The sequence below is a fragment of the Hemicordylus capensis genome, chromosome 4 (assembly GCF_027244095.1).
Source record: "Hemicordylus capensis ecotype Gifberg chromosome 4, rHemCap1.1.pri, whole genome shotgun sequence".
Taxonomy (NCBI): domain Eukaryota; kingdom Metazoa; phylum Chordata; class Lepidosauria; order Squamata; family Cordylidae; genus Hemicordylus; species Hemicordylus capensis.
The window spans coordinates 106,936,004-106,954,615 of NC_069660.1; the positions used below are offsets into that span (position 1 = coordinate 106,936,004).

Consider the following 18,612-nt stretch of genomic DNA (forward strand, 5'->3'; position numbering starts at 1 on the left):
AAGCTATACGGGCCCACTCCATTAGAGCCCACGCTTCCTCGGCTGCACACCTAGCAGGGGTTTCTTTCACGGACATCTGCAAAGCAGCTACATGGTCCTCTGAGTCCCCGTTTATCAAACACTATGCCATAGATGTACGTTCTGCTGCAGAGGCTTCATTCGGGAGAAGCATCTTGAAAAGGGTGCTGCCTTAATTCCTACTGCTCCCCTCCTCCTTTTTTGGAGCTCGCTAGACACCCATTCTTATGGGTATCGACGGATCTCGATCCAGATAAACAGGTTGCTTACCTGTAACTGATGATCTGGTAGAGATCCGTCGATATCCATAAGACCCTCCCGACCTCCCCTCTGCAGTAGGACTACCTTTATGTGCATTGCGGTGTGCAGCCCTTTGCAACGTCCTTTATTGAGCACTTACCTTGGATGAACTCACCTTCGTCTTCTGGATGGTCGTCCTCCACGGCGGTCGTCCAAGAACTGAGGGACTTCGCGCCAAAGACACGCCTTATATAGAACGCTCAGCGTGGGGGCGTGGCTTCGGCGCTTCGACAAGCTCAGGCATGGCTACCGCGTGACTCCTGCGCAGGCGCAGAACCCATTCTTATGGATATCGACGGATCTCTACCAGATCATCAGTTACAGGTAAGCAACCTGTTTTTATGCAGCCCTGCTCTAATTCATTAAAGTGAATAACCACATACAAATAGGCCCATGTATTTATTAACTGAGATATAAGAAGATGATAGAAAATACATGAGAGGTTGCTGGTTTTCTTAAATGCAGAAGTCCATAAAAGAAATGGGACTTTTTCTAACAGCACTTCACTGCTAATGAGAGGCGAGTATGAGTAGTGGATCTAAATTACAGCAGTATCGGTTACACATTTAGGAACAAGTGGATCAATTGGACTTGGGTTAAGAAATGGAAACAGTAGTTTAGGAAAGGTATTGGAAAGTTTCTGGAAACTTTAAGGAAGGTAAATATCTCTTTGGCGAAGTGCTGGAAATTGGTTCAGGGTTTTTTTCAACATAAGTTGAACATAACTATCGGTGAGGTTCCATCTTGTCCTAAATATATGATTTCATTACTCAACACATTGAAAGTTTTCTGAACCCAAACTATATTAAGCTACAAACATGCATGCACTTCAGTATGAAGCATTTTTTCTTAATTATTAATCTACAATTCACTTACCTTTACCACTGTGCCATTTGAGAAGAGTGGTCTTTACTAATCTGGGATGCTGCAAACTGCCATATTCATTTTTCTACTTCACAACAGCTAATCAGCATTAGCCACACTGACAGTGAAATGCAGATATAAATTCCTTCAAAATTAGCACTATTGGTAATCTTGCTTTTACTTTTGTTCCAGTATTTGATGGATATCAATTCCAATGTGTGGCATCATATATTGATCTTTTTCTCAATGTACTGAAGTCTGGGGGGTGTTACTCGACTAGGCTACTGACCATAAGAGTGTAAACAAATGGCCAAGAAATAGTGTGTCTGACTTCCACTGTTACTCCAGTGTTCCTTATTTGTTGAACTCTGATAGGTGCTGCAGTTAAATCTCATATGGGAAATAATAAGCAACCTATAACCTGCTATAAGCAAATGTAAATGTATCACAGACTTTATACTTTTATTTCCTAGTATCTTCTTCCTCGGTAGCATCTAGGTGATTTTGTATTTCTGGCTATATGCAGGATATTAGAATAATAAATGCTGGACTAAAATATTTCAGTTGTTTTATGTAGCTTTAAAAAATGTTTGTAATTCTGGAATGGTCTGCAATGTCGTCTTAGTTTTTTTTCTGTTCTGAAAACAGCAATCTTTTTTTTTTTAATTTGAAGACCATCAGCACAATCCTATGCATATTTACTGGGAAATAAGTTCCACTGTGTTTGGTGGGACTTACTCACAGGTAATTGTGCTGCAATTCTGTGCACACTTCCCCATGAGTAAGCCTTGGTATGGGACTTACTTCTGAGTTAATGTGCACTGGGTTGCTCTGTAAAATTACCATAACAAAGCAAAAGAGTAACCATCAGACCTGATGTTTTCCCAAACATGCAAAAGTAATAAGTTGCTTGCAGATAAAGTGAAACAGAAACAGAACCCCTAAAGGCAATTGTACCTATGGATTATACATCTTGCAATTATTTTATTATTTTATTACAGAATAGAAAACCAATATATTTTGTGCTCGGCAGAAAATCCAAATGCTGTCTCTCATGATAGCAAAAATATAATTTTAAAAAATTGCTAAGTTGCTGTCCTTTAAAATACCCCCAAATTTACTATTTGAGGGAGACTATCACCATCACTATGGTCAGCCCTGTGCATAGGAATGTCCACAACTCGAGAATCTAAATAGCAGGGTCTTAAAATTGAATATCCAAAATGGTGCTATAAGTTTTATTTCTGTTTGTCAGCTTAAAACCCTTTGATCATTTTTCTTTACTTGCATTAGTTCTCGGTTGTATAATTCATCCAAGTATTCACCAGTGCTAAAGTCACTAAAATGTAGTTGTTGGGTGAGCAATGCTAAGTCTTAATTTTCTCTTAAGAAGCTGGGTTGATGTCCTAATCCAGCAAGCACATTTTGCATTTGTTGCCTTACTGTTATAACACTTACTTGCATACTGTTATGCAAGCAAGTAAGCAAGCAAGCAAATAAATAAATAAATAAATAAATCTTATATACCCCTTCTGGCTCCCATTGATGAACCATCGATCAATCATCCTTAACTATTAGCAAGCTGTCTGCCTATCAAAGGATGGTGTTCCAGCATCTGTGGCACAGTGTTAAAAGATGCAGTGAATTGGGAGATAGTAGCGTTCAAGTGTGCAGGCATGGTGCTTGTGTACTGCCAGTTACAGGGCTGTGGCGGCAGCAGCAATTTCAGGTATTTTCTCCGTCCCCAAATGGACTTCTGGAAGTTCTGGAAGTCCCTGCATCATCACAGGGGCCTTAAAAAGAAAACTCCAGTTCACAGATGGGCAATGCCCCAGAACGAGCTGCTGCTGCTACTGCTACCTATGCCTCTTATGACATATTACTGGCTGTGGGTTTTTTATGGTGCTTCCCACTAGCATGGGTATCTGCAGGATTATTTCTGGTGGTGTGTGTGTCAAGATATACACATACAAAGTAAGTAAATAGAAGTTAAAACACAGGTTGTATCCAGTGTTGATATTTTAATCGGGGGGCGGGGGGGTTGCCTCCCTTGCCTTCCTCCTCCCAGACTCCCATGCCCACTCGCCCTTTATTCCTTGTTTGTTTGTATATTTATTTATTGTTGAATTTATATACTGCCTTTCATTAAAAACAACCCCCAAGGCGGTTTACAGAAGTTAAAAAATATACAGTAAAATGACAATAAAAATATTAAGCTAAAAATATAAAACAAATCTAATTTTAAAACTATAAAATACAAGCATAAAAACTATAAAAGGGTAAAAACACATAGAAGCAGCATAGAAACAGTCATGTAAAAGCCTGGATAAAAAGCCAAGATTTAACAAGCTTTCTAAAAACTGTGATGGAGTGCGAGGAGCGAATGGCCACTGGGAGAGCATTCCAAAGTCTGGGGGCAGCAACAGAGAAGGCCCTGTCCCGAGTGCACGACAGCCGAGCCTCCTTCATTGTCAACACCTGGAGCAGAGCCCCCTCAGATGACCTTGTTAAGCAGGCAGCAACCCTTGGGAGCAGGCAGTCCGTCAGATACCCCGGGCCTAAATGGTTAAGGGCTTTAAAGGTTAAAACCAGCACCTTGAATGGGACCCGGAAATGGACTGGGAGCCAGTGCAGCTCTTTCAAGATGGGTGTGATGTGCTCCCACCGGGCAGCTCCATAGCTAGAGATCTGGTATCAAACAGAACATATATAAGAAAATGGAGGGAATTGACCACTTAACTGAGCAATCACTTTTGGATGGACCCAGAGAAGGTCTAAGGAGATGTGGGAGGAGATATTCCTAATGACTCCTCTTGAAACTCTCTAGGGAGTAAAGGGAGAGGGAGGAGTAACCAGGAGAACAGAGTGTTAATTGGGCATGTGTGAGGCCAAAATGTCCAATTTTGGTGTGCATGTAATTGTTACTCTGGCTGATGGAACCACAATTCAAACCCCCTTCTCCCATACTGGGTAATGCATTATTTTTAATAATTTTCCCCACAAGTGCTCCTAAGCATTTCTAGCTCAAAAAAGACTAAGAAAAACAGGCCTTTTAATGTCCTCACATCTGGCGCAATTGAGGATAGTTATATGGCAAGAAAATGTAGCTTTCTACAACTGCCTGCTTTTACTTCCCATTTGCTAGAATTTTACTACATTGACCTAGCAGAATTAATCTTAATTGTGAGCAGTCTGCATTTCTATTCAGGTAATTGAATTTGATAAATGATATATTTTTAAACTTTCTCCTTCATATAGACCTGGTTTCAGAGAGACATCATGGAGATTTAAATGGCAGATCAGAGAATTAAAGAACACATTTAGAATTGTGTTCTTCATATTCAATATATTTGATTATTTACACTGAATATTTGAGCTTCTCGGAGCTCAAGGTTAAGTTGGTGCTCCTCTCCTGTTGACTTCCTGCTTCTACCATCCATTTAAGTCAGCTTTCTCCTTTGCTCCTCAACTTTGACATCTTGTAGAGGAAGGGCTGTAGCTCAGTGGCAAGCAAATGCCTTCCATGGAGAAGATCCCAGGTTTAATCCCTAGGGAAACCCCCTGTCTTGAAACCCTGGAGAACCAGTTTCAGTCAGCGTGAACATGTGAGCTAAACTAGGTCGACACTTCATCCAACTTGGTATAAAGCAGCTTCCTATGTAGGCTTCTCTGGCCAGCCATGTTATCCAAGATATTGCTGGTTTCTGGTACCCATTTTAGGAAATTGCAGTGTTCTGGACATTCTTCTTCTCCTTGCTGCCTCCACTTTCCCCTCCCCACCTTCAGCTTTAAAAGGCCAAGCAAACGCTGCCATTTGCAGCTTGAGGCAGTGACCTCACCTAGCCATATGATGAAGCTACTTCTGAAATTTCTCTTTTTCTGTTTTTCTTCCTCCCAAATCTTGGGAAAGCGTTAAATATATTTTGTTCATACATTATGTTTACATCTTTTGTCAAATTAACATTCAAAGTTGTCATTTATTTCCTTAATAAATGTAATAAATGAAAGGCCGTTTCTGCACAGCTGCCCTTCTCTTTATCCAATGAACACCATGCACAGTTTTCTTCATCTTTAAGTTACCTGTATACTTAGCATGATGGTTAACATGAAAGTATGCCTTTCATTTTATCATTCATGCCAGAATTTCTCTTAAGTCTGTACATTGCTCCTTAGGTGCATTGTGCATTAGGTTTATGCTGTTGCCTCTTTACAACTAGTCAGAGCATTCATTATATGATTCGTTGGGATTAAGTGAATTTGATCTTTTGACTTTAGTAGACCTAAACCTTTTAAAATCTAACTCCTCTGACTTAACTATTTGTGAATCAGACTTTTTGCTGGTTAAAAGAAAACCTTGTATGATTTCCTGAACTGGGGTTTTATAAGTGCATATTAATGTAGAGGTAACATAGAGTGGCGAACATATTCCACGTGCCAGTGTTAGGGTCCTGCACACTTGGCAGGCAGTGACTTAAAGCAGCATCTGTGCAGTTGCTCAGTGTTACTTTCATTGTTTCCAATGGAAGCAGTGTTGTGCAAGTGTGAGAATGGTTTTTTAAGTCATTGCACAACTTATTTGCTGCTCAGCACCATCAGGGCTGCCTGCTATGTGTGTAGCAGCCCCTCCGGGTCTCTACCGAAATGCCGGGATACTACTATGCAGAATGTCAGCCAGTGTTACCATTGTTCAGTGTGAATTTTAAATGAATTGGTTCCATTTTTATACTGATCTTTCACTTTGTGAAGAGAGATGAAATATGGCTCTTTGCCATGGGATTTCCACTCTGACAATACAAGTGTCTGGCAAGAAGTTCATTTTCTAGAAAACAGTTGCATGAAGGTTGTTACTTAAAATGTTTCTTCTGACAGATATATTTAGTGAGTTCTAAACTGATGATACTACTTCTGCCAATCAATTGTTGCCAGCATTCTTAAACTCCAGGCACTTTCATTAATACTCAGTTTTGTTACAAACTGCTGTAGAACAAAGATTATTTTTTAGATCTTAATACAATGTAAGAATATGTATTTGAGGCTATTTCCCATCAAAAGTAAAATACAGGTGTTTAATTGGGAAATACTTATGGGGAGGGGGGCATAACAGCTAAAATGATAGCTGTGTGCATTGATCTTCCCTATGGTTAAAGAATGCAATACCATTTTTTGAAATAGACCCCATCTCAACAGAGCAGCATTCTAGACAACGGACAGGAAGATATTTCTGCTGGTAGCCAATGGAATCCATATCCTCTCGGAAGGCGAGACGTGCCCCCAGAAACTGTTACCAAAAAGGTAATATATATCAAGAACAACTAATACTCTAAAGCCAAGTTCCCTGCTTCTGTGAGGACTTCTTTGTGCATGCAGTGGCTCAGGGGGGAGGAAGGGAGGCCATTGGATGTGTGGCTGGCATTGGGCTACATCAGCCGCACTGTAGCTCACGTAACTCCTTAACTTGACCCCACCCTGACCATCTAGCCTATCAATGGCTGGCCCTGATGGGGTAGAACCTGCTACCCTCTGGTCTGTTTATGTGTTACTTGTTGAAGACCTAGCCAGGCACCAGAGTGTATGCTTCTTTCACAGCCTCCCCTCCCTTATTATAAGTTAATTGCTCTCTATTGCTGCAAGGCTTGCTGTGGCTAATTGTCAGCCTCCAGTTGACAAGGTTGAGAGAGACTTTTTACCTGCAATCCAGATTAGCATTTGGTTCCAGGGTTTTAGGAACAAGAAAAATCTAGCTTCACTCTGTCACAGTTGTTCTGTGTGGGCACTGGGATTGTGAACAGGGATGATAGCTGGTGGACAGCAGGAGTGGGCTTGCTGCATACCTCTTTGGGATGCCCCTTTCAGGGGCCTTGGAAATAGCAACTCAAGAGGCCAGTCCAAATCAGAGGTTGGTGCTCTGCCCATTTCCCCTGTGTAGTGGTGGAAGGTAGGAACAATGACGTGTAATTTTGGCTGCCTTAAGTTAACCTTCTTCTGACATCCCAAGAGATGTGCTGGGAATAGTACTAGTAGCAACCAGACTGCCCAAAACTCAGAGAGCCTGCCCTATCAATTTCTGCCATAAGTTGTGCTCTATAAATCTGTAGCCTGTGTAGCCCAGTGAGGCATCTGCCTCATTCTTCTTCTCTTTACCTTGCCTTGGTCTCTACTGCAGACAGGGGTGTAACTACTATTAGGCAAGGGGAGGCGGCTGCCTGGGGGGCCCCACACCTCGAGGGACCCCCAGAGGCAAGTCACATGACTATATATTGTGGTGGTGGTGGTGTGTGTGTGTGTGTGTGTGTGTGTGTGTGTGTGTGTATCAGCAAGGGGCCCATTTCAAAATTTTGTCTCTGGGCCCACTCCAGCCTTGTTACGCCCATGGCAGACACAGTATAAATACTACTACTTTGGCTGATGCAGAAGTACTGCCAGTGACCTCTTAGTCATGATTAAGAGATCAGGATCAAGTCATGGGTTTGTGAGCTTTCTCCACTGTGCATTCTCCTGCTGATTTTAACCATGGTTGAGTTCTGCATCAGTACTAACATTGGCATGTCCTTTCTTAAGCAAGATTATGAAGCTATTCTCACGATCCCTGAAAAGCGAGCTAAGGCAGCTTAGCCTGCTTTCCAGGGATCATGGGAACCACTGGGCTCGCAGGTGAGCCCGGTGCTCCCAAGGCAGCTAGCCTGCCTAATCACCCTCCCCGTAGATGAGGTTAATAGAGTGAGCACTCCGTTAACCTCATCTTTTTGCTCATCTGTTGCTGTTACACATGAGTAGATCCCCGACTGGAAGGCTGCAAGCTTCTGGTTCCAGGATATAATAAAAAGATTATTATATATTATATTTGGTCAATTCTGAAATAATAGAACATTGGCTTTGATTTGAAGCTCTTGTTTGCTGAAACTGACAGAGTGTCTGAGAGTACTATTCATTCTTCCCTCCATGTGAAGGGGTTGGCATAGGAGCCTTCTTCCTATGAGTCTTCTAATAGAAGTGAGGCTCCAGGGTAGAAAGCCTCCTTTCCTCCCTCCCTCTTTTCTTAACTATGTATACATGGATCAGTGCATGCCAGCTATTATTGAGAATGGGAGACGGTAGACACCTATTCTATAGCTATCCACCTCACACCTCCATTTTGTCCAGGCCCACATATTATTCATGTTTTGAACACATGTTTTATATTCGTTCAAGATCATGATTTTTTAAAGTCCCTGTCAATTCTAATTTTTATTAGACACTTCAGCGTCCTGTATTGATGATGTATGCGAAATGATCAACCTGCATGCCAAAATCTGTTTAACTCCTTGGCTCTGTCCATTGTTGTGCTCTTTGCCAACAATTTGAATTGCAGTGTCAATAGAAGACTCCCATCTTGAAATAATTAACTTTTGTGAAGGATATATAAAATGCAGATAAAATCATGAGAAGCATGCCTACACAATGGAGATTATTCCACAATCAGAATAAGTAATTTTGTTTTTCTGCAAAAAGATTTATTTTCAACTCATCCATATACAGTAGAAGCTGTGTTATGAATACCTAAGTTGTAGCAATATGAAGCTTTGCAAACAAAAACCTATTAAAATGGATGAGAAAGTGAATTATGAAAATTATTTACCTACCACTTTCAGTTGATAGTATTTTAGTATGCTTCTCAGGCAATGCTAATCTTCTTTCATTGAATTTGACCTCAGGTTATACATTTCTGCCATAGCAGTTGAAGGTTTAAAATATGCAAGTGACTTGAAACCAATGTCGTAGTAATTTTTTGTAAAAGCTAAAGTCTAATTTAAAATAGTATATAAAATAAATAAGGGAATAGTTTCCTCTTTCTAAGTGATTCAAATATAGGTCAGCATCATTAAAACAGGATCTGTTCCAGGTCATTATATATTGATGATGTCTATGTTTATATGTAGCTTGTAAGCACTGTATCAATGCTCAACAGCAATAGGACTAAATCCCATTGGTGCTTAGTCAAGTAATAATTAACATCTGGATACTGCTCAGTGTTAATTAATACGAAATGGGCACAATCCAGAAAGAGTAGTGTGTCTCCATGATACAAATAACAGTTATCTTTTTGACCTTTAATTTCAGTTGAACTAACTTTCCTATCACAACTATTTTTTTCTGAATTCTACCCAATGTGCATATTAATGTTGTTTAATTGAATGTTAATTGTATAGCTAAAGGTGCTAAAATCAGTATCTGTGTCGTTTCACCCACTAATCCAGATAAAGTAACTGGAAATAAAGCATGGGCTGATGATAGTATTTTCCATGTGGAAACTTCAAACTATTGGTCTGGTTTTGTTTTGTTGCTCAGTTAAACTGATGATTGTCAGGCATTTATCCTTTGGAGAAACTTAAGGCATTTGGAAGCTACCTTTTTATATGTATATATATCTTTTGGCCAAGCCTTTGAGGTACCAGCACAAAATAACAACGTGGGAAGGTGGAACGAGTCACAAAATGGCAGCTTGTACAGAAGTCCACGTTGACTGAATAAGGGATTTTAACTTCGCTTTTTAAATTCCAAGATAATTAAAGCAAGAATTCCTGTCTTGCTGGCAGACAGAAAGGGAGTTCCGCCTTGAATCAATGGGAATTGGGGTGTTAGGTTCCTTGAGCTTTAAAAAGGTCCCAACAAAAGCAGAAATAAAGGAAATAAAGCATATAGTGCCTTGCTTTCCAGAAAGGCCCCCCAAACCCTGCAAATCCTTCAACTGTGTAAGAATGTTTTCAAAAATTATTGGGTGGGGGGTTAAAAATTATTTTTTTGGGGAAAGGGCTACAAAATAGCTCTTTGCTGCAAAATGATGGCCGGAAATGACATTGAACGTAATTTCCAGCCGCCCAGGAATGGCAGAAAGATGGATTTTGCATATTTTTTAAACCACAGATAAAGAAACTGGGTCTCTATGACCCAACTGTGGATATGTGAAACTGTGGGTGCCGGGACTGCAAATAACAAGGGCCACCTGTAGCAGTTTGCAGCTCTCATCAAAATGCAGACTGTTGAATTTTTACTAAAGAGATGTGTATTTTCTTGACTAATCAAGTTGGTAATAAGTTATTGGTTTTTTGGAATTTCTGGCTTAATGGATTATGTTACACACAGGCAGGTAGCCACATCCAGACACTGATGGGGTCACAAAGTCTGCAACATCGGAGCCGAGAGCAACCATATGAGGGCGGCATGAATAAAGTGACCATCCAGCAGTATCAGCCACCACTGCCAATCCAGATTCCTTCTCAGAACACTCGGGCACCACAAGCAGGGAGATGTGTAATCCAAACGAAAGGGCAGAGGAGTATGGATGGCTATCCGGAACAGGTGAGTATGCTTCGCCCAAAACTGCATGATGATGAAAGCCATATCTTATTTTATTATGTTATGAAGCTGTGAAAGGACATATGAAAGTAAAAGGTAGGCTTCTGTCTTCTGTCTATAAGAGGTTTCTGTATTTACAGTTGTTATTGCTAAATGTACAAGCATGGACATGTAATTTATGAATGCAAGTTATCATATATATGGGCCAATTCAGCCTATGCGCTGAGGCAAAAAAAGTCAAACTCATGGTAACTTCACTGTGTGATCACCATATTTTAAATAGTTATGTGAGTTAGTCCTATAAAATTAAGCAATGTGTGTGATGCATGATTGACAGAAAGATGACACCTTCTGGTCTGCTGCTAAACTAACTACTACTACTACTACTACTACTACTACTACTACTACTAGCTGATCCAGCACAGAGCATCTGCGCCCCTAGCTCCCCCATCTTCATTTCATCTTCAGCCCCAGTCTGTTCTCCCCCGCTCCCTTCAACCCCAGTCTGTTCTCCTGCTTCCAGTCCACTTTCTCTCACCGCCCTCCAGTAGTGTTTTCCCTCATCGCCCACTGGCCAGCCTGGCCACCGTCCACCCATCCCCGCCACTATCCGGCAGTTGCTCACGAACTCTTGTGAGAGCTGCCACACATGGGATTAGCGATGGGTATGCCAGAGAGAGAGAGAGAGATGATGATGATAATGATGATGAATATTAAAAACTGTATTTGTTAGCCACCCCATAGCAAGTTGTTTTTTGGGTGGCTCACACACAACATTAAATCACAACACGCCAAAAAAGAATACAAATACAGTACAAAACAATTTTAAAACTTGTTTTTAAAGTCAGTTTTAAAATTCAAATTTAAGAAGCCTGAGTTAATACAAAGGTCTTTACCTGGCATCTAAAACAACAAATTGATAAAGCCAGGCGAACCTCACTGGGGAGGCTGTTCCATAAACGAGGTGCAATAACTGAAAAGGCCCTCTCCCTAGTAGCCACCTCCTTCACCTTGTTTGATAGAGGCACTCGGAGCAGGGCCTCTAAAGAAGATCTTAAGGTCCAAGTCAGGACATATGGGGCAGGCACTCTCTCAGGTAACCTAGTCCCAAGCCATTTAGGGCTTCAAATGTTAAAACCAGGACCTTGAATTGAGCCTGGAAACAGAATGGAAGCCAGTGCAGTCCAGTCCAGTCCCAGTTAATAATCTTGCAGCCCTGTTTTGTACTAGCTTCAGTTTCCGGACCGTTTTCAAAGGCAGCCCCACGTACAGTGCATTGCAGTAATCTAAGTAAGAGGTTACCAGAGCATGAATAACTGTGGCCAAGCTATCTCTAGCCAGGTAAGGTCTCTGTTGGCGTATCAGCTGAAGCTGATAAACTCTATCAATTTCCTGCACTGAGTAGGGAGTTGGACTAGAAGACCTCCAAGGTCCCTTCCAACTCTACAGTTCTTTGATTTTGAATTTTATGAAATCTCTTACATGAAGAATGAACAATATACAATTTGGAGTGGCTTGAAATTATTTCAAGTCTGTTGGCACAGAAACAAAATCTCATGTTTCTTTCCATGTCTTGTCAAAATTCCATGTCCTGTCAAAATGGAAGTTTTAGATTGTAACTAATTTCTTTTTCAGATTTGTAAACGTTTATTGAAAATTATGCAAAACACTTCTTCTGAAGCGTAAGATGCATTTAAATTAGTCTCCCTGAAATAACAATCAAAACTTACATTAGAGAATCTCAAATTTGTCATGAAAATATAATACAAGCATTTAGTCATCCTTTTGTATCTTTTAAATATAGTTTTGTGTGAGGATAGAAAAGAATCCAGGCCTTGGATTTAGCATCAGTGGAGGAATAAGTGGACAAGGAAATCCATTCAAACCTTCTGACAAGGTAAGACATTAATTTAATACTTAACTTGAGAATAGGAGTGTGCACAAGCCATTCAACAGCAAACCAGTCCACCATGAACCAGGCCGGTTCTACGGTTAGATTGTGAACCGGAGTTGCCTCTAGGAGAGGCAGACCAGTCTATGATTGAACTGAACTGTGATCGAACTGAACCGAGCCCAGTCCATGGTAGAACAGTTCGACGGTTTGAGGGCCTATGCTTGTAAAGGGGAATCCGGTAAACCCTCTTTACAAGCAAAGGGGAATCCTGGCTTGAAAATGGTTCTAAAAGGTGGTCGGTGGGGTGGGAGCTCACCTTTAAAAGTAGATGTAAGGTGCTTACCAGTCCTCAAAGCCCTGGGGCTCCACCCAGCAGCCTGCCTGCTCACCTGCATGGCAGCAATTCCATTCAGGAGCTGACCTGGCCTCAACAGATATGCAGAGGCCATTTGCATGACCTCCATGCATGTGGAGGTCATGCAAATGGTCTCCACACATGCATGGAAGACACACAAATGGCCTCCATACATCCATGGAAGTCAGGTCAGTTCCAGAACTGTGTTGCCGCCACGCGGGTGGGCTGCTGGGTGGAATGCCAGGGTTTTGAGGACCAGTAAGCACCTTACATCTACTTTCAAAGGTGCCTTCTTGTCCTCCCCCACCGCCCTTTAGAAGTATTTTCAAGCCAGGATTCCCCTTTGCTTGTAAAGGGGAACCATCACTGGATTCCCCTTTACAAGCACAGCCCCTTGAACCACCAAACCGGTTTGAGCCAGCTTGATTGATTGAATGGACTGGACTGGATCAGCTGGTCAGTTCAACAAAATTGGCTCATGGACCAGCAGTTTGGTTCAAATTCAGTCTGAATTTGAACTGAACTGCAAAAATTGGTCTGTGCAAACCTCTACTTGAGAATCAAAGGTATCAGTAGGAATGATAGTTTGAGTGACCTGGTTAGGGCTGAAGATTTGAGCATTGCTGCAGTTAAGGGCCTCTTTTGATTAACAGAGTATCAGGAAAAGATGGAACCAGTTTAACCAGCTGTGTGGTATGCTTTATTTTGGAGTGGAGATACTGACTGACATCCAAATTAGTATTGTGCATGTCAAATAATGTTTTGCACACACAAGGGAGGAGCAGTTCTTGCCAGTCTCCTCTTCTTTTTGCAGCCCTCTGTGCCTCTTGAAAATATGTTCCTAAAAGTCCTGCGACCTCAAGCAAAAATCGCCTCTCCTCTGCTGGCACAAAATGTTATTCAATGTGCACATTGTTAGTCTGGATGTGAGTCATCCATTATTGCCCTTGTGCAAAGAAATATATTGCAGAGGTGAAGCAGATGAAGACCTGGACACAGGAAATCAAAAAACATGGCCACAATTTTGGGATGCAAGCACCTCATGTCTCTTTCTTCCCCTTTTCTCACCTACAAACTTGATGGGCCTTTGGCTTGACATAATAATAATTAAAGTACATGAGCTTGATCACATTTATTTTACTTATTTATTTATTGTTACATTTATATACCGCCTTTCATTAAAAACAATCCCAAGGTGGTTTACAATAGTTAAAAAAACATACAATAAAAATGACAATAAAAATATTAAGCTAAAAATACAAAACCAATCTAATTTAAAATCTATAAAATACAAACATAAAAACTATACGTGAGTAAAACACATAGAAGTTCCTAGCATTCTCCGGTGCAATCAAAGCACTGTAGAACTGGGATCAGTATTGCTAAATGCCTTTCTAGTTTACACACTATTGACTCACCAGGATGATTGTAATGTATAAAATAGGAGGACTGCATAATCAGCAATCCCAATGCTTATATTTCCTTCCAAAACTTTTTTGCACAGTTGCAATGATGGATATCTCCCTTGTGGTCCTTTTGAACTGATTTCAGATATAACCCATGGTCTTGTGTGGGGTGCACACCTGCTGGGTGGAGATGTTGCCTGAACTGGCTCATGAAAAGGCTTAGTGGAAAGATTATGTAGTATGAAGTTGCTGCAGAAAGGGCAAAAAGGATTCACTTGTCTCCCAGAGGCACTAAGCTTTATCTCGGCAACTTTGGTTGCAAGCTGAGGAGCTTCCTCACCAGACTTCATAGAGGTTGGTTACATAGAGGACAAGCTAGGTTCTCTCTCCTTCTCATGGTGGGAGAAATCAGGGTTGACGGGTCTTTCATTGGGTTAAGAGGTTTGTAGGGAGGGGCTTGGGAATGATGATGCTGGCAGATATGTTTTAAGATAGAGGCCACTCTTGAAGGGATTGACGAGTGAGAGGGAGGGAGGGAGGGAGACGGGAATCAGCTGCTGTGATTTATAATGAAAGTTGTGCATGTTACCCGATCCCTGCTTGAAGCCTGTACTTGAAAGCTATTTAATAACTAATAAACATTAACGAGTGTTAGTGAAGCTTTCCATTTCAAGCATGATTTCTTGCAGCAAATTGAGTTTGGCTTATGTGCCCTGCTTGCCAGACTCCAGCAAGGCAAACCACGGTGCCCCTGTGCATGAAAGGCTGCCCATCGTTGCAGAGTTCTGAAACTGCTTCATACACCTTCATGTTATTATGAGAAAGGCATAGCAAGAGCAGCCTGTTTGCGCCAATGCTTTCCAGCTTCTTCAGTGTTCCCTGTGAAGCTGAAATAGAATACTTGTGAAAGCCAGTTATGAATTAATCCATCCTCTACTGTCTTGATTGAGTTTGTGCATCAGTTCTGCCTTGTCTTTAATTTTTAAAGAATTGTCTACATAGTAATTTCTGTCAGTCTTAGCGACTCGCACTAATCTTTTGAGGCACTGATTAATCCACTGGAAAAGCAGAACTTAATTAGCTAGAGGGCGACTTCACACCTTACACCAAACCTGAGGCTGAGTGGAACAGCTGAAGTCCCGGGAACATGTGCACGTCCAGTCTCGAGAAGGATATGCTGAGATTGCACATGTCTTATGAACCCACCAATCTCGGCCTATTCTGCCATACTTGCAGTACAGAACCCATCTGTGAATAAGGTTTGAAGTGAGGGACAGTAGAGTGTCCCTGCATTCATGGGACTCCAGCCGCTCAGCTGAACCTCAGGTTCAGAGTGATGTGTGAAGCTGCCCATAGACTTAAAAATATTTTAAATGTAAGTATTTTGTGAGAGGAGAGTCATAGATATCTGAAAACCTGGGGAAACAACAGCAGAGTTAGACTGCAAACCTAATTAAGCCCCATTGAAATAACTGAAATAAATGGAACTTACTCCTGACTAAACATGGTTAGGATTGGGTTAAACTTCTCGCATACTCTGGTTTAACTGCTTTGTGAATTATTCTAGAAATCATTTGAAATCCCTTTTTCTTCCATCTATAATGTATGTGTTCAATACCTCCACAGATATTTCCCCCCCTCTAGGCTTTCCAGCCCTCCTCTTGTATGTGCTATCCAGAGATCAAAATTAAAAATTAAATCTAAAGAATTTATGTCATGCAGAGCTGGGCTGTTTTCTAAGGTCTCCTTCCTCTGAAAGAGGAATCCTTCCTCCAGAGCAGGTAGCAGAGCTTTTGGCCATTATGGTTGGGCATTTATAGGAGCTGTAGTCCAGCAATGTCTAGAGACCCAAGGCTGGGAACCCCTGCATAGACCCCTTCCTCCAAATAAATTAAACTTTAGGATACAACTCAGTATTCTGTGGCATAGTGTTGCAGATGCGTATCCATGCATGTATCCAGCCATGTAGGTTACAGCTTGGACTGTATCACTGAATAATAAGCATTAAAAAATTGCACACACCCTTTAATGAAAAGAGAAAATACTGAGATATGCACTAGAAATAGAAGTTGGTTTGAAAACTTTCCTTTGAAAAAGATGGCAATATAAGGTGACTGTTGTTATAGACTACAGCCCATTCGCCAAAGTGATGAGGAGGACACAGATCCTCTGCAAATATCGACCAGAGCATTGTCTTTCCTGCCCAGGTACAGCCTGGAGTAACTGGAACAGGTATTGTAGGGGTTAGAATAAGGGGAGGAGCAAGCATTACACCAGATCCTCCATCTTCTGACACTTTGTAAGACTTCTAGAAGTGCAGTGCATCTTTATACTTTGCTCGTCCAAACCTGATAAAAGGTTATCCTCCTCCAATTTCTTCAGAGAACTGAGCTGTAAACCCATTGTGTGCACTATGTATTTGCTATTCACACAGAAATTTCTTTATGTATAACAATCACACTTATCTAAAAATATGGGGAGATAGATACTAGATAAGCAAATGCAATGATAGCCAAAGGCAAAATACATGTTTTGTGAGAGATTGTGACATAGATCTAAAGCAATGCAAGGAAAGAGTCTACATATTCAATGTTTCTACTTTTGAATCCAGAAGACTGAATATAACTATTATTTTTGCTTATTTGCTGACAAGTTTTTCCCCTACTTCTCAATTATTATTGGATGCTGTCTGGTGCAGAAAACTTGGTCTTCTTAAGATTCATCTGGTAGGATGGTTTGCAATTACCCTAGCACATGGTTACATCCATGCTGGTAGCCTTCCATTTAATTCATATACAAAGCTTTAGGCTAGTTCTTGGTGATAGTATCCTAACCTCTGTTACTTCTGACTTATAGGGTATCTTTGTTACTAGGGTTCAGCCTGATGGACCAGCATCCAACTTGCTCCAGCCTGGTGATAAGATTATTCAGGTAAGTAGGATTGCTCATTTAATGAAGGCATGGATTTGGTACAATTATTCTTTCATTCTGCATGCTGCCATATTGCCCTTTTCTCCGCTTGCCCAAAATAAGCTTCAGATGGCCTCAGGTGGAACTAACTTCAAGTGCTGCAGAGATGATAATCTACACTAATGAAACCTCTCTCCTGATGAGTAACCATTGATTGTGGGATAATCTGGCCTGAGAGTAATGTCTTTGGGCCCTGGGAAGTAGAGGGATGAGAACTAAGATGACATGGTTAGTTTGCTAAGAGGACCTAGGTAGTTTTCTCGAAGGACTTGAGATACTTTTTACATCCCTAGCCAAATTATGGAATGGGTTCTATAATCTGTGGGACATTTCTTACTTTATTTTAGTGAAATTACAATGTGACATTTGCCCAAGGTGATCCTGGAAAAATGTTGTTAACTGCGGAACTTCGTGTTTTACTTCTTTGTGTGTTGCATCACCTTAATTTAACTAAAGCCAGCTGGAGAGATGCCTATATATACACATGATGGCAGAAAGAGTGGTAGAATCAGGGCAGTGATCCAAACCATTATTTTTTTGCCTGCTGTGACTGCTCAGTAATAAAATTGGAGATAAAACAAAAAAGCTAAATGTTTTAGAGCAAAGGATTTTATTTGCTTTCTAGGTTTATAAAGAGATTCCATGAGAATAGACCTGTAGTCTTCAATATTTTTGTATTAACCTTTATTTACCAACTTATCCAATTTTATAGAACATTAGCAGCAACACAGAGATACATCCAATGACTGCATACTCAAAACAAAATTTATCTTCAAGCAAACTTTAAACATTTAGCTCAGACTATTGGCTATAACAGGGAGAGTTCTGTTAGGTTTTTTCTCACATAGCTTCAGTATGGGGATTTCCTCTTGGCTTTTGTTTTGTTTATCTAAATATTTTTTCATGTTTCTTTTTCAGTATTATTTTTCAGTATATTGTTCTTCTACAATATGATAGACACAGAAACAATTGAACAATTCCTACAGTATCAAGTGTTGGGGTTTTTTAATATCACAAGCTTGAACTTATTATTCTTCATCAGGCAAGTGTGTGTGTGTGTGTGTGTGTGCGCGCGTGCACACACACACACAGGGGCATAACTATAATAGGGCAAGGGGAGACAGTTGTCTGGGGGCCCACTGCCTGGGGGGTGGTCCCAGAGGCAAGTCACATGACTGACTCCCCCAGCCACACACCTGCCCAGGCTTCCTTCAGTTGCATTCATCCTCTGAAACTGATGTGAGTGTTAAGACCTGGAGGTACCAGAACAGCATGTCTTTCTCTAGTACCATTAAATGACTTGCATCGTCCACAATTTACAAAACCTTTTAAAAAATAATTTAGGATGATTTGATTTCTTTACTTCATGAGCTGAGCTTCATTGAGGGTGGGGGCATTTTAAAATCTTGTCTCTGGGTCCACTCCAACCTTGCTACGCCCGTGTGTGTGTATGTGTGTGTGTGTGTATGTGT

The 18,612-nt window shown here is 41.0% G+C and overlaps 1 protein-coding gene across 28 annotated transcripts in view; it reads left to right on the forward strand.

Moving 5' to 3' along the window:
* LRRC7 (leucine rich repeat containing 7) overlaps positions 1-18,612 on the forward strand; it is a 378,525-nt gene that overhangs the window by 330,042 nt on the left and 29,871 nt on the right. For 25 of the 28 annotated variants that reach the window (XM_053248546.1, XM_053248555.1, XM_053248556.1 and 22 more), the window contains 4 exons: positions 6,355-6,474; positions 10,303-10,518; positions 12,320-12,412; positions 17,027-17,101. In XM_053248546.1, the coding sequence (XP_053104521.1) occupies positions 6,355-6,474; positions 10,303-10,518; positions 12,320-12,412; positions 17,027-17,101 (504 nt within the window). The remainder of the gene's footprint in view (positions 1-6,354; positions 6,475-10,302; positions 10,519-12,319; positions 12,413-17,026; positions 17,102-18,612) is intronic. The other 3 variants (XR_008306746.1, XM_053248565.1, XM_053248566.1) reach the window with 1 other exon arrangement.